We start from the raw sequence: 18,485 nt of genomic DNA on the forward strand, positions 1-18,485 counted from the left end.
AAAGGATTACATCAAGGCTGTATGTTGTCACTCTGCTTATTTAACTTATATGCAGAGTACATCATTCAAAATGTGGGGCTGGATGAAGCACAAACTGGAATCAAGATTGCCAGGAGAATATCAATAACCTCAGATATGCAGATGATACCACCTTTATGGCAGAAAGTAAAGAGCCTCTTGATAAAGAGGAGAGTGAAAAAGTTTGCTTAAAACTCAACATTCATAAAACTAAGGTCATGGCCTCTGGTTCCATCACTTCATGGCAAATAGATGGGGAAACAATGACAGACTTTATTTTGGAGGGCTCCAAAGTCACTGCACATGGTGACTGCAGCCATGAAAATAAAAGACGCTTGCTCCTTGAAAGAAAAGCTATGACCAACCTAGACAGCATATTAAAAAGCAGAGACATTACTTTGTCAACAAAGGTCCATCTAGTCAAAGCTATGGTTTTTCCAGTAGTCCTGTATGGATGTGAGAGCTGGTCTGTAAAGAAAGCTGAGGGCTGAAGGATTGATACTTTTGAACTATGGTGTTGGAGAAGACTCTTGAGTCGAGAGTCCCTTGGACTGCAAGGAGATCAAACCAGTCAATCCTCAGGCAAATCAGTCCTGAATATTCATTGGAAGGACTGATGCTGAAGCTAAAACTCCAGTATTTTGGCCACCTTATGGGAAGAACTGACACATTGGAAAGACCCCGATGCTGGGAAAGATTGAAGGCAGGAGGAGAAGTGGACGACAGAGGATGAGATGGTTGGATGGCATCACCAACTTGATGGACATGAGTTTGAGCAAGCTCCAGGAGTTGGTGAAGGACAGGGAAGCCTGGTGTGCTGCAGTCCATGGGGTTGCAAAGAGTTGGACACGACCGAGTGACTGAACTGAACTGAACTCCATTGCCCATCTGGCCAAGTGTCTTTGGTCCGGTTTCCTGGAGAGGTGAGTGGAGGCTTCACCAGGGCAGTGCAGCCCTCCCCTCCCCTCCCCACCCCCAAGTTCACTCCATTCCTATAGAAAAGAGAAATAGCTCCTGGGGCTAAGCTCCTCTCCAGCTCCAGTGATGTGAAAGTCAGAGGTTCTGGGCAGTAGTCCAGGCCAGGAGAGCAGCTCCTGGGCCACGGGCAGCCCTCCACCTGCTACTGGTGACAAGCCCCCTTTTGGAAATCGGCAGCTTCCTGACACCCCTCCCGCTGGTGGGTGTCAGGCACCCCACAACTGGTGTTCCAGGACAGGTCTCCTTGGCCCAGCCGCCTGAGGCAGGGCTGTGAGTGTGCTCATCTGAAGGCCGATTCCAGGTGCCCCTAGCCCACAGGACCTGCATGACTCCTGGCATGAAGGCTTCCTGCAAGTAAGGGAGGAGCGTCACCTATAGAAAGCCATTCTGCCCTTCCATGCAGGCAAGACCCTGCAGGGCACCTAGAGATGCCCACGCCCACCCAGGCTCAGTTCTGCTGGCCCAGCAGTGGACTCCTCCCCGTGCTGGGTATGGCTGTCTGGCGCCCCCATCCCCTCACCACCCTACCACCCTACCACACAGACCCCAGGTTCCCCACTCTGAGGCTCTTGGCGGTGGCAGGACCGTGTGCCCACAGGAAGTGGAGAGGATGTGGGGGTCTTCTGCCCGCTTAGCTCCCACCCAGCCTGGCCCCACCTGACTGCTCCCCCATCCAGAAACCAGACTTCTCCACGTTCAGTTTTATTTAAAGACTCGGAATCACAGGCATCGTGGTTTGTCATCAGTTCGTTCCTCCAAAATCACACACATCTGTGTCTAACAGAAACAACGGGTGCGTGTGTGTGACTGTGCAAAGTGCCAAGCATTTCCCAGCCAGAGCCCGCATTCACCGCATGGCTGCCACCCCTGACTCTGCTCCTGTGGCCCCCTGCTGGCCCTGGTTAGCCCTGTGTCTCTGGTCTCGAGACCAAGGTCTGCACTGAGAACAGAGTGGTTATCTATTGAAAGGAAACTTGGTGAAACCTCCACAAGGTGGCAAATCTGAACTGTGGTGACCAGCGCACCTTTCGACAGTGGAAGCCTTGGGTGTGGTCTCCTCTCTACAATCACAGGAGGGCCTCTTGGCCTGGGGTCCCCCCTCCTGTTCCTTCACTGCCGGCCCTGTCAGAACATCTCCAGACGTGGCAAGGGCCACTGGAAGGGCTAAAGAGATGGGCTTTTCCAAACTCTTGCCAACGCCAAGGCCGCTCTAGCCCTAGGAGGACCGAGGCTGTGAACATCAGGCTCCCCAGGCTCACAAGGTGCCTGCAGAAGTTCTGCCCATTTGCTGTCTCCCCAGAGATCTTTTCAACCAAGTCCTGACTAGTTTTACAAAAAGGCAGCACCAGATGTATGAAAAATAGGCAGTGTACGACCTGTTAGAGATTTATAAAGTCTAACAGCTTTGCAGTAAAAAGGTGTAAGAAAGAAGCACGAGAGCAGGACAGTGGTAGCAGGCGAGAAGCACTGTGTACACCTCGCCCACAGGAGCCGAGCGCTGCCTCAGGGGCCTGGCCGATAATGACCTGGGCCAGGGCACCATGCTAAGGGGCCCGGTGGTGGTGCCTGAGGTATAGATGGGGTGAGGAGCAATCCAGACCCAAGTGAAGCCCAGAGGCGCCTTGAGAATGCCCTCCAAACGCGCTGGGCCCATGCTCCCTGTCAGCCCCATGAGTAGAGGGCAAGAAGGGTCCTGGGAGCAAACCACCCCACAGTGTGTGGGTCCTGCCACCTGCCTGGAAGGACTGGGGCCTCTGGTGGCTGCTCCCCTGGGGTCCCTGCACCTCTGTCCCTGGGGGGCAGGCACGGCCTCAGAAGCTCTCCACAAAGCTGCCGGGGAAGAGGCCAGTGCGGCCGTTCCTCTGCAGGGTCCCCTTGTACCAGCCGTCCTCACGCTTCTTGTGCACGAAGACCACGTCCCCCTCCTTCAGCTCGATCTCTGCCTCGCTCTGGGGTGGGTATGAAACCACCACGCGGTACCTGGGGAAACAGACACTGGGGTGAGCGAGCAGCCCATCGTCTCCAGGGTTCCAGGGCCTCCCGCCCCTGTTTTTGGACCAACGTGCCATAAAATCCACCTGGGTCTCCGCTGTGGGAGCCTCTGCCTGCTGAGTGCCTGGGCTCTGATCAGGAACAGACACACAGGCCTCAGCAGGTGGCCCCCCTCCCCCTGAGGGCTCCTCAGATCTGAGACAGCCGTGCCTGGCCAAGGGCACAGGGTGGGTCTGCACTCCACACCTGCCCGGAAAGCCTCAAGGAGGCAGCTCCGAGGACCAGCCTTCTAAAGCACCCCTAGGATGAGGGCAGATGGCTGTGACCTGGCCTCCCTGCCATCCAGCCCAGCAGAGTTGCTGGTCGCACCCCTCCAGCTGGGGGTCACACAGGCATCCCACTGGTGTCCCACTGGCCCCATGCCCACTGCCCTTCTGGGGGTGATGACTGGGCAGGGGGCTGAGGGCTCTGTGCACACCCCACTCTGGGTGGTCTGGTGGCCATCAGAGTACCTGTTCTCACTGGCTGCAAACCGCAGACACCACAGGCTGGGCATGGGGGGTCAGCGAAGTCTCCCTGATGGACCTGCCAAGCCCTGGGCCTCACCATGCTCCTCGTCTCTCCCCACCCCACCTCCACCCCCAGCCCACCATCCACACCACCCTCCTGGGCTGGAACCATGTGGCTCAGACGAGAAGCATGCTGGGAAGAGGACCTGTGCTTCCATCTGTCCCCCCTCCCTCCAGACCTACCTCAGCCCCATGGCTTCACCTCCCAGCTCAGCTCCGCCCACTGGTCTGGCCCACAGATGACCTGGACAGGGACCTCCTGCTCCTGGGCTCAGTCTGGCCCACACCCCTGCTGTGGGCAGCGGCAGAGAAGGAGTGGCCGAGGCTGGGCTGGGGAGAGCCATTCTCAGCCAGGTCACCCTCTGTTCTCCCAGCCCCACAAGTCCCACAAATCCCCAAGTGTCCTCCCTGGGCCAGAGGTGCAGACTGTGACACCCCTTCTCTACAGTCACCCCCTGCTTTTGGAGCTCTGGGCCTTCCCTCCCCTCTCTCTGAGGAGGGTTGCCCACCCCCTCCTCCCTTCCTGGCTGGGGAAGGGGAGAGATTCCTGACCGTGCCCTGGGCCCTGCCTCCCCATCAGCCACAGCCACACCAAGGGCCCCTGAAGGAGTCTGGCAGCTGGGGGTCCCCAGGGTCCTCAAGGGGTTTTGTCCACAGAGCCTCTGACCTGGTATTTCCTGGACCTGGAGGAATCAGGATGTAATAAAGCAGGAGGTCCCAGGTCAGCTCTTCTAGAAGTGAGGCTCACAGACTGGGCACCCTGGGTCCACTGGATGAGATGTTGGTGGGGGAGTGGACCAGGGAACAAGATTCCTCAGGATCTGCCTGCAGATGTCTAAGGACCAGGGTGCTGAATGAAAACATTAAGGCTGACTTCATCCTCCTTCAACCAGCTGCACACAGCCTGGGGGCCAGCCTGTCTGGCTGGAGTTGGTGCGGGGCTTGGGGAAAATGCTCAGGCAGAGAAAACCCAGGTCCCAGCTGGCTCCAGGCAGTGGAAGCAGGGGCAGAGAGAAAGGGGGTCTCTGGGCTGGCTGAGAGAGCAGGCCGGCCCAGCTCCCCAGGTGCCTACAGTGTGCAAGCTGGGGCCAGTTTCCACCTTGGTTCCCTTCAGGGTGAGGAAGGGGTGACAGCTCCTCCCAATTCTGGCATATCTGCGAGCAGCTGCCTGCCAGCCACTCCCTGGAGGAGGCCGGGTGGCTGCTGGGATACAGCAGCATGAAGTCAGCTGACACCATGCAGACGGCATCTCCCACCCCTAGCACCCAGGCTGCATGACCACCAGGACCGGCACCTCCCCCATGGCTTCTAGCCACCATCGCCTTCTCCTCTGCAGACACCTACCACTCCCTTCCAACCTCCCAAGGAAAGAACACAGTGAGATCATTTCTCACAAGTTTTAGCTTTTGCCTCAACTGCCAGATGTGAAACAAGCAACTTTAAAAATGTAATTAAAAATTAATGTGGTGCTTCTGAGCAATCCCGTGATTTAGAGTCCGGATGGATGACGTGGACCAACTGTCTATGAGATGAGCATTCGGGATTCCATCCTGATCCTTCCAAACGCTGAAGTGCAGATCTGAAGGGCCAAGAGAACAGGTAGGGCAGCAGCTCGCAGCACAGTCCTGGTGTTGGGCATCAGACACACACAGCGAGTCTGCAGACTGGGCTCAGGAACCACTCGACTGCTGCAGGCGCTATTGCCTGGCATGCGGGGTCGGGGGCATCCTCTGTGTCACACGAGGGACCCTGGTGAGGACGAGGGGTCCCAGGTAGGGACTGTGGTTATCACAGTGGTGTCCTACCAGACCTTGGAAATGATAAGAATACACGCTGGACACCACACTTGAAGGCCTACATGGGCCTAGAGTCCCTGCGGCATCTGACAGATTCCCACAGACAGCATGTAACAAGGTACACATCTGGCAGTTCTGAAAGACTGAAGTTCGTCATAACCTCACGGAGACACAGTTGAGGGTCTCTGGGAGACTGTGTCCCCTCCCCTTTTCCTGCCCCTAGAAGCTGCCAGAATTTCCGAGGAGCATTCCTGTTCTTCCTCCGACTCAAAGCCAGCACAGCAAGCTGAGCTCCTTGTCTGCCTGCGAGGACTCCTGTGGTCACATGGGCCGCCTGGGCCTGGATGACCTCTCCACTTTAGGGTCAGATGCTCGGTCCATCTGCCATCCTATCCTTGGTGTGGGGATTAGGGCAGAGATGTCTTTGGGAGCCATCATTCCACCTGTCATGACCCACAAGAGATCTTGACAGCTGACAGGCCAATGGGAGGTGAGGACACACCACCTATGCGTGTGAACACGAAGGACTGTCAATCAAAGGGGGGAGACCACCCCCCCACCATGATCTCACTCACTGTCATGTACTGATGTCACACGACACTGTCATACACGTCATCTTTTGTGTTATGGTGGTCCTTGCCCTTGGTGTTCACTGGGGGAGAAGAGGGCAACAGAGGATGAGACAGTTGGATGACATCACTGACTCAATGGACATGGGTTTGAGCGAACACTGGAGACAGAGAAGGACAGAGGAGCCTGGTGTGCTGCAGTCCATGGGGTTGCAAAGAGTCAGACATGACTTAGCAACTGAACACCAAATTTGTTCGTCTTTTCCTGGGTACTAAGTTAGCTGCTTTGCAAATATAATAACCCCCAGGCACCATCATCCTCATGTTGTGTGTGGGAACTGGGACTCAAACAGCAAAGGCACTCATTTGGGTGACATGGCTGTTAAGTGGCAGACGGTGGTGCATAGGAGGAGGACGGGGAGGGAGTACAGGCTGGAGCTCAGCTGACCCCAGCAGGACAGGCGGACAAGAGCTTTCCTGATCCCCAAGCAATGTCCAGAAATGCAACTCCCTGTGCACTGCCCAGAGGCTGGGGTGCTGCAGACCACCCAAGGCTAGGTTCCCGCAAGGGCAGTACCCTGGCTCCCAAGGCCTCCTCCTGAGAGCCTGGCCAGCCTGGGGGTGCTCCCCATGGTTCCCCCACACACACCTGGGAAGTCTCCCTTGATAGCACCCTCAACCTAAAGGCCCTTCCTCTGAGATCACCGCCAGGGAGAAATGGCTTGCATGCAGGCGGCACCAGACAGGCCAGCGGCAGCGCCCCTCATCCACACATTGGGAGTGTGGCCTGAGGCCAGGTGAGCTGCCCCGGCCTGAAGGTGACATTGCTGTCATCACATCCTTGGCTCCAGCCTGTTTGGGCCAGGACGTGGCATCCTGAGGGCTGTACAGGGCTGCACAGGGCAAGGGCCGCGCTAGGCAGTGCTGGTCACTAACGAGCTGTGCAGGGTGCTGGGCAGATTAGCCAGGGCCCCAGGGATGACACACAGATTAGCCAGGACTGTCAGCGAATGGGAGGAATTCCCTGCATTTTCTAGTTACTCAGAGACTCCCGAGATTTTTTTACAGCAGGGTCTTTTAAGCCCTGCATGGAGTCTGGAGGTTGAGAGAGCTGAGAAGAAAAGAACTCGAAGGAGACGTGAGGGCAGCTTCAGCACCTGCAGGGCCTGTCACCCTGACTGGAGATGCTCCAGGAGCCCAGCTGTGGGCCTTGGAGAAGGGCCAAACCCCTGCAGAGATCATAGGCAGCTGGGCGGGTCTCGTGTAAGAAGGAAGGCTCTGATGTGGGAGAGCGGCCCCAAGGTGGAGGGAAGTGGAGGAAGAAAGGCAGGTGTGTGGTGTGTGAGGTTGAGTGTGGCATGTGTGTGTGTGTGGTGTCTGTATTGTCTGGTGTACATGGTGTGTGTGTGTGTGGTGTCTGTATTGTGTCTGATATACATGGTGTCTATGATGTACATGGTGTGTGTGTGGTGTCTGTATTGTGTCTGGTGTACATGGTGTGTGTGTGGTGTCTGTATCATGTCTGGTGTACATGGTATGTGTGCAGTGTCTGTATCGTGTCTGGTGTACATGGTGTGTGTGCAGTGTCTGTATTGTGTCTGGTGTACATGGTGTGTGTGTGTGTGGTGTCTATTGTGTCTGATATACATGGTGTCTATGGTGTACATGGTGTGTGTGTGGTGTCTGTATCATGTCTGGTGTATATGTGTGTCTGATGTACATGGTGTGTGTGTGGTATCTGTATCATGTCTAGTGTACATGGTTTGTGTGGTGTCTGTATTGTGTCTGGTGTACATGATGTGTGTGTGGTGTCTGTATTGTGTCTGATGTACATGGTGTGTCTGGTGTACATGGTGTGTGCAGTGTCTGTATTGTGTCTGGTGTACATGTGTGTCTGGTGTACATGGTTTGTGTGGTGTCTGTATCGTGTCTGGTGTACATGGTGTGTGTGTGGTGTCTGTATTGTGTCTGATGTACATGGTGTGTCTGGTGTACATGGTGTGTGTGTGGTGTCTGTATCGTGTCTAGTGTACATGGTGTGTGTGTGGTGTCTGTATCGTGTCTGGTGTACATGGTGTGTGTGTGGTGTCTGTATCGTGTCTGGTGTACATGGTGTGTGTGTGGTGTCTGTATCGTGTCTGATGTACATGGTGTGTCTGGTGTACATGGTGTGTGTGGTATCTGTATCATGTCTGGTGTACATGGTGTGTGTGTGTGGTGTCTGTATCATGTCTGGTGTACATGTGTGTCTGGTGTACATGCCGTGTGTGTGGTGTCTGTATTGTGTCTGGTGTACATGGTGTGTGTGTGGTGTCTGTATCGTGTCTGGTGTACATGGTGTGTGTGTGGTGTCTGTATCATGTCTGATGTACATGGTGTGTCTGGTGTACATGGTGTGTGTGGTGTCTGTATCATGTCTGATGTACATGGTGTGTCTGGTGTACATGGTGTGTGTGGTGTCTGTATCATGTCTGGTGTACATGTGTGTCTGGTGTACATGCCGTGTGTGTGGTGTCTGTATTGTGTCTGGTGTACATGGTGTGTGTGTGGTATCTGTATTTTGCCCGGTGTACATGGTGTGTGTGTGGTATCTGTATCGTGTCTGGTGTACATGGTGTGTGCAGTGTCTGTATTGTGTCTGGTGTACATGTGTGTCTGGTGTACATGCCGTGTGTGTGGTGTCTGTATTGTGTCTGGTGTACATGGTGTCTATGGCGTACATGGTGTGTGAGGTGTGTCTCAGGTCACACGGAAGAGCTGGCATTGGTCAGTGTGGCCGAGTGGGGGAAGGACTCTGACAGATACCAGGACTATGTCCTCAGGAGACGCCCCTCCTTTTACCAGCTCTCGGAGGAGGAGGTGCTCAGAAAGGAAAGTACTTCCTCCCTGCAGGCCCCCGACCCGTCTGAAGCTCTTTAAGGACCGATGACTCAAACGGGCCTGCTCATACAAGAGGACGCTAACCTCTGGCCCTTCCACCTGATGCCTTGGTGAACTCAGTTCCTTGATCCAGAAACTCTGGGCTGAACTCTATGAAATTGCTGGCTTTGGTGACAAACAGATAAATACTGGCCATGTCATATGGTTTAATCCAGAGCCAATCTGGGTTAAGGGGGCCGGGTTTCCAGAAGAGTTGCCTGAGGTGGGCTCACTCCAGGTTCCGGTGGGGCTGGGGGCGCAGCTCATCTCTTTGGGCTCTGAACACCTCAGTTCTACCAGATTTTCCTTGTAAATCCGAACTCAGGGCGCAGATGGATTCATAATGTGAGACCTGCTCCTGTTTTATCTGAGTCTCCGGGACAGTGAGGGACACCAGGCAGGTTACTCCCCAGGGATCCCATCGTCCCTTTCCCCAAAGTGGCTCCAGGCCTCAGAGACCACCGCACCCAGGCCCGAAAGCACACAGCTCCCCCTGTTACCTCTCTCTGGGAAGTGGCTTGGGCTCAGGGCGGACAGCAATTGTGGAGAATGCGGCCGGCTGGGTGGGTGACGGGAAGCTCAGATCCAAGGAGCCTGCCTTCCTGTGCAGTGGCTCCATCCCCAAGGCGCCCTGCATCTCGCCTTCGATGGGACAGGACCCAGCCCTGCCGTGGATGGACAGCAAGGACACTTCGGGCCCCACCGCGCCCTGGAGCGAGGCGTCCACTGCCTGGGGGTCATGGGTGGGAGAGGTGGATGGCGGGGAGCGCGACTTCCTCCTGGTGGATGCACCGGCCAGCAGCTTCAGCAGCCCACTCTTCCTGTCTTTCTAGAGACACACAAAACGAAGTTGGGTGAGTGCTTTCAGCGAGGAGTGTGGCCCTGTCAGGAGACTCTGGTCCTGGTCAAATAAAGCTGCCTAGAGGAGGACGGTGAAGATGGAAAGCTTTCCCATCTCACTTCCCTCCTTTCCTGAGATGTGGAAGACATGCCAGCACAGACCTAGACCCTGGAGGTGCCAACCCGACAACCCCCTCCTCAGGAACCCCCTCCAGACTCCCGCTCTCAGGAACCCTGATCTCAGGACCCCCCATCTCAGGACCACATCCCAGCCTGGAAACATCACCAGCTGAGGGCACCAAGGGTCTCCTGCAGTGGGAGGGGGTCATTATTCCACATTAGTACTGAGTATCCCACACACCTTCAGCTGGAGGCCCTGACAGCACTGTTTGTGGTTGTATGATATGGGGAGCCGAGTTCCATGTGTGTCACATATGTGTGTGCGTGTATGAGTGAGGCTGTGTAGAGGAGGAAGATGTGTACACACAGAGGTGCTTCTATGGCAATGTGCTGGCCTTGGTGTTGAGTTTGGCGGCTCTCCTGGAACTGACTGTTCTGACATGAGATGAGGACTAGCTAGCTGGCAGGGGGTGTGGTGTGAAACAGGCGGCACTCTGAGTCTGACATGGAGCCCCGGGTCGGTGATGGCCACCACAGCGTCTGATTGGGTCATGGGGCTAGTTGGACCCCACAGTGGCCTGATGGGGACTCCTTTTTCCACCCCAGCTGTTGGGGAGTCATTGGTGCTGAAATCACCATAAAGTGCACTTAGCAGGGATGTGTGCCTCAAGCTAAGTCAGTAACACTTTAGTATGAACAAATCTGAAGTTTTTCTCTACTCCCAGCACTGGTACTGATGGAAAGGATTGGAGCTGATGTCCTGAATGCACACCACGGCTGGCATGGGCAAGCCCCAGCCTGGAGGGGAGCAGGCATGGGGGCAACGTGGCACAGGGCAGCCTTGATTAGCATCCACCAAGAGATGACAATGTGGGACACATTCAGGAGAGCTTTGGTCAGTTAGCCACCAGGGGGCACCATGCAGCTGGCTTGGAGGCGTTGCCACCCTCCAGATAGCCACCATGCAGAGGAAGGGACTCCCAGGATGACAGCCTCCTAACTGAGACCAGCAGGGGGAGGGCACCGGCTCAGGTGCACAGAATGTCCCTGGCGCTCACTTGGGGGCTCTGGAAAGGGAGCCAGGCTGGCAACAGACCCCCAAACACTGCGGGGTCTCTGGCAAAAACCCACTGGCTATCAAGTGATCAAGTGGGATCTGGAGATGAAAACTCTAAAAGTAATCTAACAGTGTATGTGTGTGCCTGTGTGAATATGCGAGCCTCTGCGTGAATGTCTGTGCCTATGTGTGACTGTATCAGTATGTGTACGTATGTATGTGCGCACGCGTGTATGTATCTGTACATTTGCATGTACACATGGGTATGCATGTATATGTGTGCGCATGTTTATGCATGTGTGTCTATGTGCATGTGTGTGCAAGCACACCCAGGTGAATAAAATTAAGATCCATGTGATGGGTCCCCAAGCCTGCCAGTGGCCCCGTGGTGCCATCCACAACAGAGGGAGGGGCATCACTGGCTCAGCCTGCACCCCATGGGACTGAGGGCTGAATGCCCGTTCTGCTGCTCTGCTGGGCCAGCCAGGCTCTCAGAGCACAGGGACTGAATTCTGAACACTCACCAGCAAACCCTGATGGGGCCGCTGGACCATGTGGGCACCAGGGTAGGGACAGGGGCTCCAGGCATGAGCTGTGTCGTTGGTGGCATCATAGCCAGAGAGTCCTGCTGGGTGAGTTAGCCAGGACGTGCATGCCCAGTGGGGAGGGGCCTGCATAAGACCTGCCAGCGACCGGGGGAGGGGCTCTCGATCCCTGGCGAGGTCTGACTGCGCCCATTGCTAGGTCTCACCCAGCTCAGAGCTCTGGCAGCTGCTCCATATAAAATCAAGGTGGAGACACAGTTAGGACAGGCCCAGGGCAAGTGGGCAAGGACTCTTGGAAGTTTCTTGGCAAAGCCACAGCCTTCCCAGGAGAGCAAGTCGCCAGGCCTACCAGCAGGGCTGCCAGCCCTGCGTCGGGCTCCCACCATCTACACCTGCCAACTGGGTGGCAAGGGCCACTGTAGGAGTAGGGGCTCAGCGGGCACGGCAGCCCTGCCAGGCACAGCAGGCAAAGAAACAGGCAGAGCCAGGCTGTCAAGGTCCACACCTGGGTCAGCACATCAGAGAAGAGCCCAGGGGGACATTAGAAAGACACACACGTATGCACTCACACGCACACACACAACCTGATAAAAAGTCGTAGCCTACTAGCAAAGAATCACCTGGAAACCAGTATTATAAAAGAGATATACATTCATTACAGAAGAACCATAAAACATCTTAAAAATAATAAAATGATAGCTTCTGTCCCTAGAGGGTTTGTTCCTTAGAACGTTAATGCAAAAACTTGGCCAAAGGAAAAAGAAATTTAAAGCTTAAATGAAGAACTGCTGCCAATTAAAAGTCAATTAAAATTATGGAAAATTATCTCTGAAATTAAAAGAAGTCAAAGAGAACAGAATTTGATTTATAAAATGTGACAATTTTTTTAGGGAGTCAGTTCATTTAATTAAATGAAGTAAACCTGAGTGCCACGTCTTCTCCATTGGTTCCTCATTAATCCACAGGGTTAGATGGCCCCACTTCTCTCACACAGATTTACCCTGTGTCCTTGCTTCTGCTCACAGGACATTTAAAGCTGCTGGTGGGCATACACTAGATGCTGGGCAGGTGTGGTGGGCAGCACTGACATGGACATGGTTTGTTCTGCAAGGCTCAGCCCCGACCCCCTAGGAAAACCTCAACCTGCAGGACCAAATGCACTTGTGGGTAGGGCAGGCTCTTCCCACCACCTCTGAGCACAGGGCACAGACAGAGCCACACATGTGCATTCTGCCAGGTGCACAAAAGGATGTTTCCACAAGCTGAGACAGGAGTTCAGGGTCACAGCTCAAGGGTCATGGGCCATGTTCCGATTGAGTCCGCACTCAGTGGCCTGGGGGCATCGCTGCCATCAGGGAAGCACAGATCTAGCCCCCCAGATGGCTGATGTTGGCTCAGGAGAGCAGGTGCAGGAGGGCTCAGCGGTACTTCATTTTATTACACATTTTGGTATTTTCTGACTTATTATGTCAAATGTTGTTTCTTCTTGAGAGGAAACATAATGAAAGCAAAACTTGTAAAAGTTGCTCTGCACGCAGGGTACTAGACATGATGTACCGGAGAGAACTTCTGCTGTTGTTCTGTTGATGGGAAGGGAGGTGGTTTTGGAGGAGTGGGGTTGGGGTGGCCTGCCCCCGAGAGCTGCCTGGGGACCAGATGATAAGACATGTCAGACACTTGCCTACTGTCCCTGGCACCCTCTCATCACCATGGTTACCACAGCTGGTTGGAGACTTCTTTCTGAGGCCACCAGTCCACCCAGTGACACACGGGTGTCCCTCCATGGCTGCATCTCACTGTCTGGGCATGGAAGTGCCATGCTCAGCCAGAGGAACAGTGCCAGGACCTTGTCTCTTCTACGACAGCAGTCCTCACGGGATGCGAGTGTGACGCTGTGCTTCCCACAGGCTGTGGTGACATGTGTGGCTGAGGGGGCCCCTTCCCTGTGCTGAGCTGCAGGGGCTGTGAGCAGAGCCAGAACAGGAAGGAGAAGGCCTGAATGTCTTTCCCCAACAGGAGTGTCACCTGCTGGGCTGTGAAGGGCCTCACGGCTCTGAACAGAGGTGCTTCCTGAGTTCTATGAAGCCCCTGGACTGGCCAGGCCAGGTGCAGGTAGCTTCTCAAAGCAGGTCATGCCCTTCACTAGGGTAAGAGGCTATGGTTTAATTTAGCTGAGAAATGATGAGGTGAAGGGCAGTGGCTATGAAGTTCTGACCGGCTGCCCCACATCCTACGAGGCGAGCCCCCCGGCTGACAGCGCAGGACTGCTCGGGTGTCAGGGTCCCAGCATCTGCCCTTCCCTCCCCTCCAGCAGCCTGAGGCAGACGCTGGCAATGGCCTTCTGCACCCGGGGCTACTCTTGTATCCCAATCGCCCCCACCCTTGGTTCTGCAACCTGGGGGCTTACATGACCAGCTTGGAACAGCTCTGGGAAGCTGGGGGCTGATGACTCCATTGCATGGGTCTCCCCAAGGGATGAGGAGATGGAGACAGAATGACCCAGAAGCCCTTAGAGAGCCATGGAGAGGGACTCAGGGAGGGGTGCTGCCCTCCCTGGTGCCAAAACGGGCCAGCTGGGTGGGCCCTGGGAAGGTCACAGGGTTCTTCAGTCACGAGTGAGAGCAGGGCCTCATGGGTAGGGACCGAGGTACTTCCTGGGCTCTGGGAAGTCCTGAAATATCCAGGCTGGGTCCCCACTCTGAATGGCCCCGCACCCATTACCCCAAGGAGCGGCTGGGAGTCCGGCACCCATGGGTCGACTAGTACATATTCTAGGCAGCCAAGCCCCTCTGGACCTGTGTCTCTGAATACCCGCAGGCTCTGAAAACTGCCATCCTGCCAGCCTCACTTTATTCATCCCAAGAAGGAGCCACACCCCAAATCCAGGGTGATGAGTCCAAACAGAGGCAAGGAAGGTTCCTCTAGAAACCCAGGGGAGCCCTACCCAGGACTGCATCTCCTGCATCTTTGTGGACTGACCTGAACAAGTGGGCTGCTCCGGGGGGTGTGGACGCAGGAGAAGGGCGGCTGTGCTGGTGGGACTGGGCTGTACAGACAGTGGTTAGGAGTGAGGGGACTGCATGTGCTGCCCCAAGTCCCATCTCTCTGGCATGTGAAGTAAAAGTGAAAGTCGTTCAGTCATGTTCGACTCTTTGGGACCCCGTGGACTATATACAGTCTGTGGAATTCTCCAGGCCAGAATACTGCAGTGGGTAGCCGTTTCCTTCCCCAGGGGATCTTCCCAACCCAGGGATCGAACTCAGATCTCCTACCTTGCCGGCATATTCTTTACCATCTGAGCTACCAGGGAAGCCCTTTTATGATTATATATATATATATATATATATATATATATATATATATAATAGAGAAGGAAATGGCAACCCACTCCAGTATTCTTGCCTGGAGAATCCCAGGGACAGAGGAGCCTGGTGGGCTACCACTTATGGGGTTGCACAGAGTCAGACACGACTGATGTGACTTAGCAGCAGCATGTATATAAAATACCATAATCTGTTTATGATTCTTTTTAAGAATCAAAAGACTCAGGAGGAGCCTCCACTGACACCGGGAAGCAGGTGGGTAGAGGGCAGTTCCCAGAAGGGGCTTCCCTGGGCGATGGCAGTGAGACCAGGTGTGCGTACAGGGCGGAGCCTGTGGTCTGTCTGTTAAGACGCCGCTCCGTGTCCAGGGTCCCTGCCTGGCCCAGCATTCAGCAAGCACCCGCTTTCCCATCTCCATGTGAAACTCTTTCCTCTTCTATGAGTCCCAGCCCCACCCCCTCCACCACCACCAGCATCCTCCTGTGTCCTGAGCAGAGATGGTGTTCAAGGTGAGGCCTCCCCCATCCTGGTGACTCACTTTTCCTGAGTCTCTCCCATATGCACGTGTTATTAAAGTTTGATATCCTCCTATTGATACACCTCGTTTAGTTCTTAAGTCTGCCAGAAGGACCCAGAAGGGGAGAGAAACGTCTTCCCCCAAAAGGAGACACCCCAGGAGAGAGCGGTCAGGGGGTGAGACGGCGGGCGAGCCCCAGTGGGAGGTGGGCTTCCCAGACAGAGTGGCTCCCTCAAGTTCCCTCTGGGCAGCGGGGCTGTTGGGGAGGGGGTGGTGGGCTGGGCTGGGCGTGCACATCCCTCTTCTCTCCCTGGGAGTGCAGTCCCTCTATCCCTTCCCTGCAGCCCTACTCACAGCCCATCCTGTCCCCAAACCTCTCCTCTCTGGGCCTTGGTGAGCATTCCTTTCCGGGAGAGCTTGTTTCTCTCTCATCCGCTCTGCCCACTTGCACGTCTTCAGCCTCTGCATGTTATTTTTTACCCCCTCCCCCACATGGGCCACCAGTTGAATTTGTGCTGTAACCCAGCCCCATGGGCAGTGGTGCCTGCACCGGGGAAGTTCCCACAGGAGCCCGGCTCTGGAGCGGGTCCAGACCAGACCTCTGGGCGGTACCCTTGTCCCCAGGCAAGAAGTCACTGGGCAGAATGCAGAGAGATGAGGGAGGGTTAAAACGCTGAGCTTTCACTGCATCACAGCTTTCCCTGGACTCAGCGTTCTGACCTGCTCCTTTCTCTCCTCACCCTGATGCAGGAAGGCCTGTTAACTCGGCAGGATTTATAGCTCAACATTAATGTCTTTAAGATTGCTTCTGAGGAGGTCAGGCCAGAGGGCAGATGGCAGAGGCGTGAAGCCAGAACAGCCCTCTGGCTCTAGGTTGTGTCTGGGCCGCTCTCGGCTTCCTCCACCGGGACAACCTTGCCTTGAATGTACGTTTCCAATGGGCCTCTGCTTGTTTTCTGTAGAACAAGTGTGGGGCCACCACAAAGTATTAGATTAAATCAAATAACATTCAGATGAAATCTCTGTAAAACCTGGTATCCTCCAGAAAGGGTTCTGGAATGGAACAAGGAAGATCAAACACATCCTTATCTACTCAGGTGTGCCAAGTGCAGGTACTTCTGAAAATTTTTTTAAACAAAACAGATGGGTAGAAACTACCTCATCCAACCAGAAAAACGGCGGCAGGACGGTCACCACAGGGGAGGGGCTGTCCACACGGGAGGGGCTCTGCCAGCGGGATGCAAGATCTCAGAGGCTCAGGTAGGGATCTAAGCTGTTATTTCCACGAGTGCTGACAACCAGCCCTGCCAGCTCTCAGGGACACTGGAGTTGTCTTCCTGGACTCATGTCCTTCTCAGCACAGCTGTTTCCAGGCAATGTCGGGTGACACCACCTGGGTACCAGCTCAGAGTGGCCAGCCTCAGCCCTGCAAATCCCAGACCCTGGCCTGGCTGCTCCTTCCTGAGAAGGGCCTGACTGGGCTTTTCTGCTCCTAAACTCTAAAGAGCTGCCACCATGTGCGCAGGCCTGCTTGTCATCATCACATTAGAATGATTAGGAAAGGACAGAAATTTGGAAAGAACTCGGGGTGTCAGGACCCCAGTGAACTCAGGTCACCAGGGGCCCCTGGTGGCTCCTCTCTGAGCTGCTGATCTAAAAGGGAATTAGCAGCCACCTCGCAGATGGAGGGAGGGCCGCAGAGTCCACCTTGCGAGCAGTCCTGGCTCGAGGGTGTGGGAGAGGCTTAACTAGAGCTGCTCATGCCAAAGGGCAGGGAGGGCTGCCTATGGGTTGTGGGTGAATTTATCTTCCATGACTTGACTCCTGGGGTCGTTTCTACTGGGGGTGCCGAAAGCGGAGGCCCTGGACCCTCTCCCAGTGTGTGCCCTGGAGCAGGGACTCAGGCCAGCACAGAGCAGGGCCACAAAGCCCACATCTCTCCCTGGGATGGACCTTGTTGTTCTCCAGTCTCGCCTCAGCAGCAGTCTTTTCTTGCCATCGGCACAGAGGATGCCAGTGTCCTTCACAAACTGTGAGTGTCTCTCTGGCTGGAAGGCAGGCTTCTCTGCACAGGAGGCTGAGGAGCCGCCTGCAGCTCCCCTGTGTGTCCCCCTGCTGCTCCTCGATGGGCCCTGCCTCTGGGGTCCAGGGCGCCCTACGGAGCACCTGCTTATTCAGCTCTGGGCCAGGGCACAAGCCAGGGCTCGCCACTGAGTAAGCTCCCACAAAGATTCTGCTGTCAGTGGGTCAAAGAGCACACAGGTGGCTGAGGGCAGCCCAGGTGTGCAGTGAGGATAAGGGTGAGTTCTGGAAAGCAAGGATTGATGAGGTGCTGCCAGGATTTCTGGTCACGGGGGAGCCCATCCCTGGGGAGAGGGTCCTGTAGGGGTGTGAGTGCATGAGGCACATCACCAAGGGTTCTGGGTTCTGCAGACCCCCTGTCAGACTCCTCCTCCGCTGATGAGCAGGGAACCCGCTGATGAGCAGGGAAGCTCACTTTTGTTCTGTGATGAGGTCCCTGGACCCTCTGGTAGGGGTGCCGTCAGCCTGCCGAGATGGGTCCTTCCACCCCAGGGGGACCCTGTCCACTGAACAGAGGCAGTTCTGGGCTTGCCCGGGCCAGGACGGGCTGGTGTGACAACCATCAACAGACGTGGTGTCACCCAGTCTGTGTCCTTTTCCCGCCCTGGCTCTAATGACGCTCTGTTGCAGTGTGGGCAGGCACCTCCCTTTACTGCGCTGCTGTCCCCGGTGCCATGCACCAGACACGCCTGTCTCCCCAACAGCCGCCTGATCTCTGCGCGGTGTCACACTCGGAATCGTCACAAACGAAGCTGCTCTGCACACTCATTCTGGAGCCCATGGGGCAGGAGTTTCCCTCTCTCCAAGAAAGACCTCCAGGAGTGAGTGCCTGGGTTCGTGTCTCTAGGAACCGCTGGGCTCTCTTCCAGAGTGTGTGTTCTGTCTTCTACTAATAATCCCACCAGCAGCGACTGGAAGCTGTCTGCTCAGCCTAATCCTTAAAATACATAGCTTTGCCTCCCTCCTACATGGAATATGGGGCACCCCCCACCCCCCAACACACACACATGCAGTAAGGAATAGTTCAATTCAGTTCAGTCACTCAGTCATGTCCGACTCCCTGTGACCCCATGAACCGCAGCACACCAGGCCTCCCTGTCCATCACCAACTCCTGGAGTTTACCCAAACTCATGTCCATTGAGTCGGTGATGCCATCTAA

General features: G+C 55.3%; 1 protein-coding gene across 1 annotated transcript in view; it reads right to left on the bottom strand.

The window, feature by feature from the left end:
- Nucleotides 1-1,682: 1,682 nt before the first annotated feature.
- The window catches only part of SH3RF3 (SH3 domain containing ring finger 3), a 158,000-nt gene continuing 141,197 nt past the window's right edge, over nucleotides 1,683-18,485 (bottom strand). Inside the window, exons 9-10 of the mRNA XM_020902443.2 lie at nucleotides 9,342-9,670; nucleotides 1,683-2,976 (exon numbers count right to left, since the gene is read on the bottom strand). Of these exons, the coding sequence (XP_020758102.2) occupies nucleotides 2,808-2,976; nucleotides 9,342-9,670 (498 nt within the window). The 3' untranslated portion in view covers nucleotides 1,683-2,807. The remainder of the gene's footprint in view (nucleotides 2,977-9,341; nucleotides 9,671-18,485) is intronic.

This window comes from Odocoileus virginianus, chromosome 2 (genome assembly GCF_023699985.2).
Source record: "Odocoileus virginianus isolate 20LAN1187 ecotype Illinois chromosome 2, Ovbor_1.2, whole genome shotgun sequence".
In the NCBI taxonomy this organism is placed as follows: Eukaryota; Metazoa; Chordata; class Mammalia; order Artiodactyla; family Cervidae; genus Odocoileus; species Odocoileus virginianus.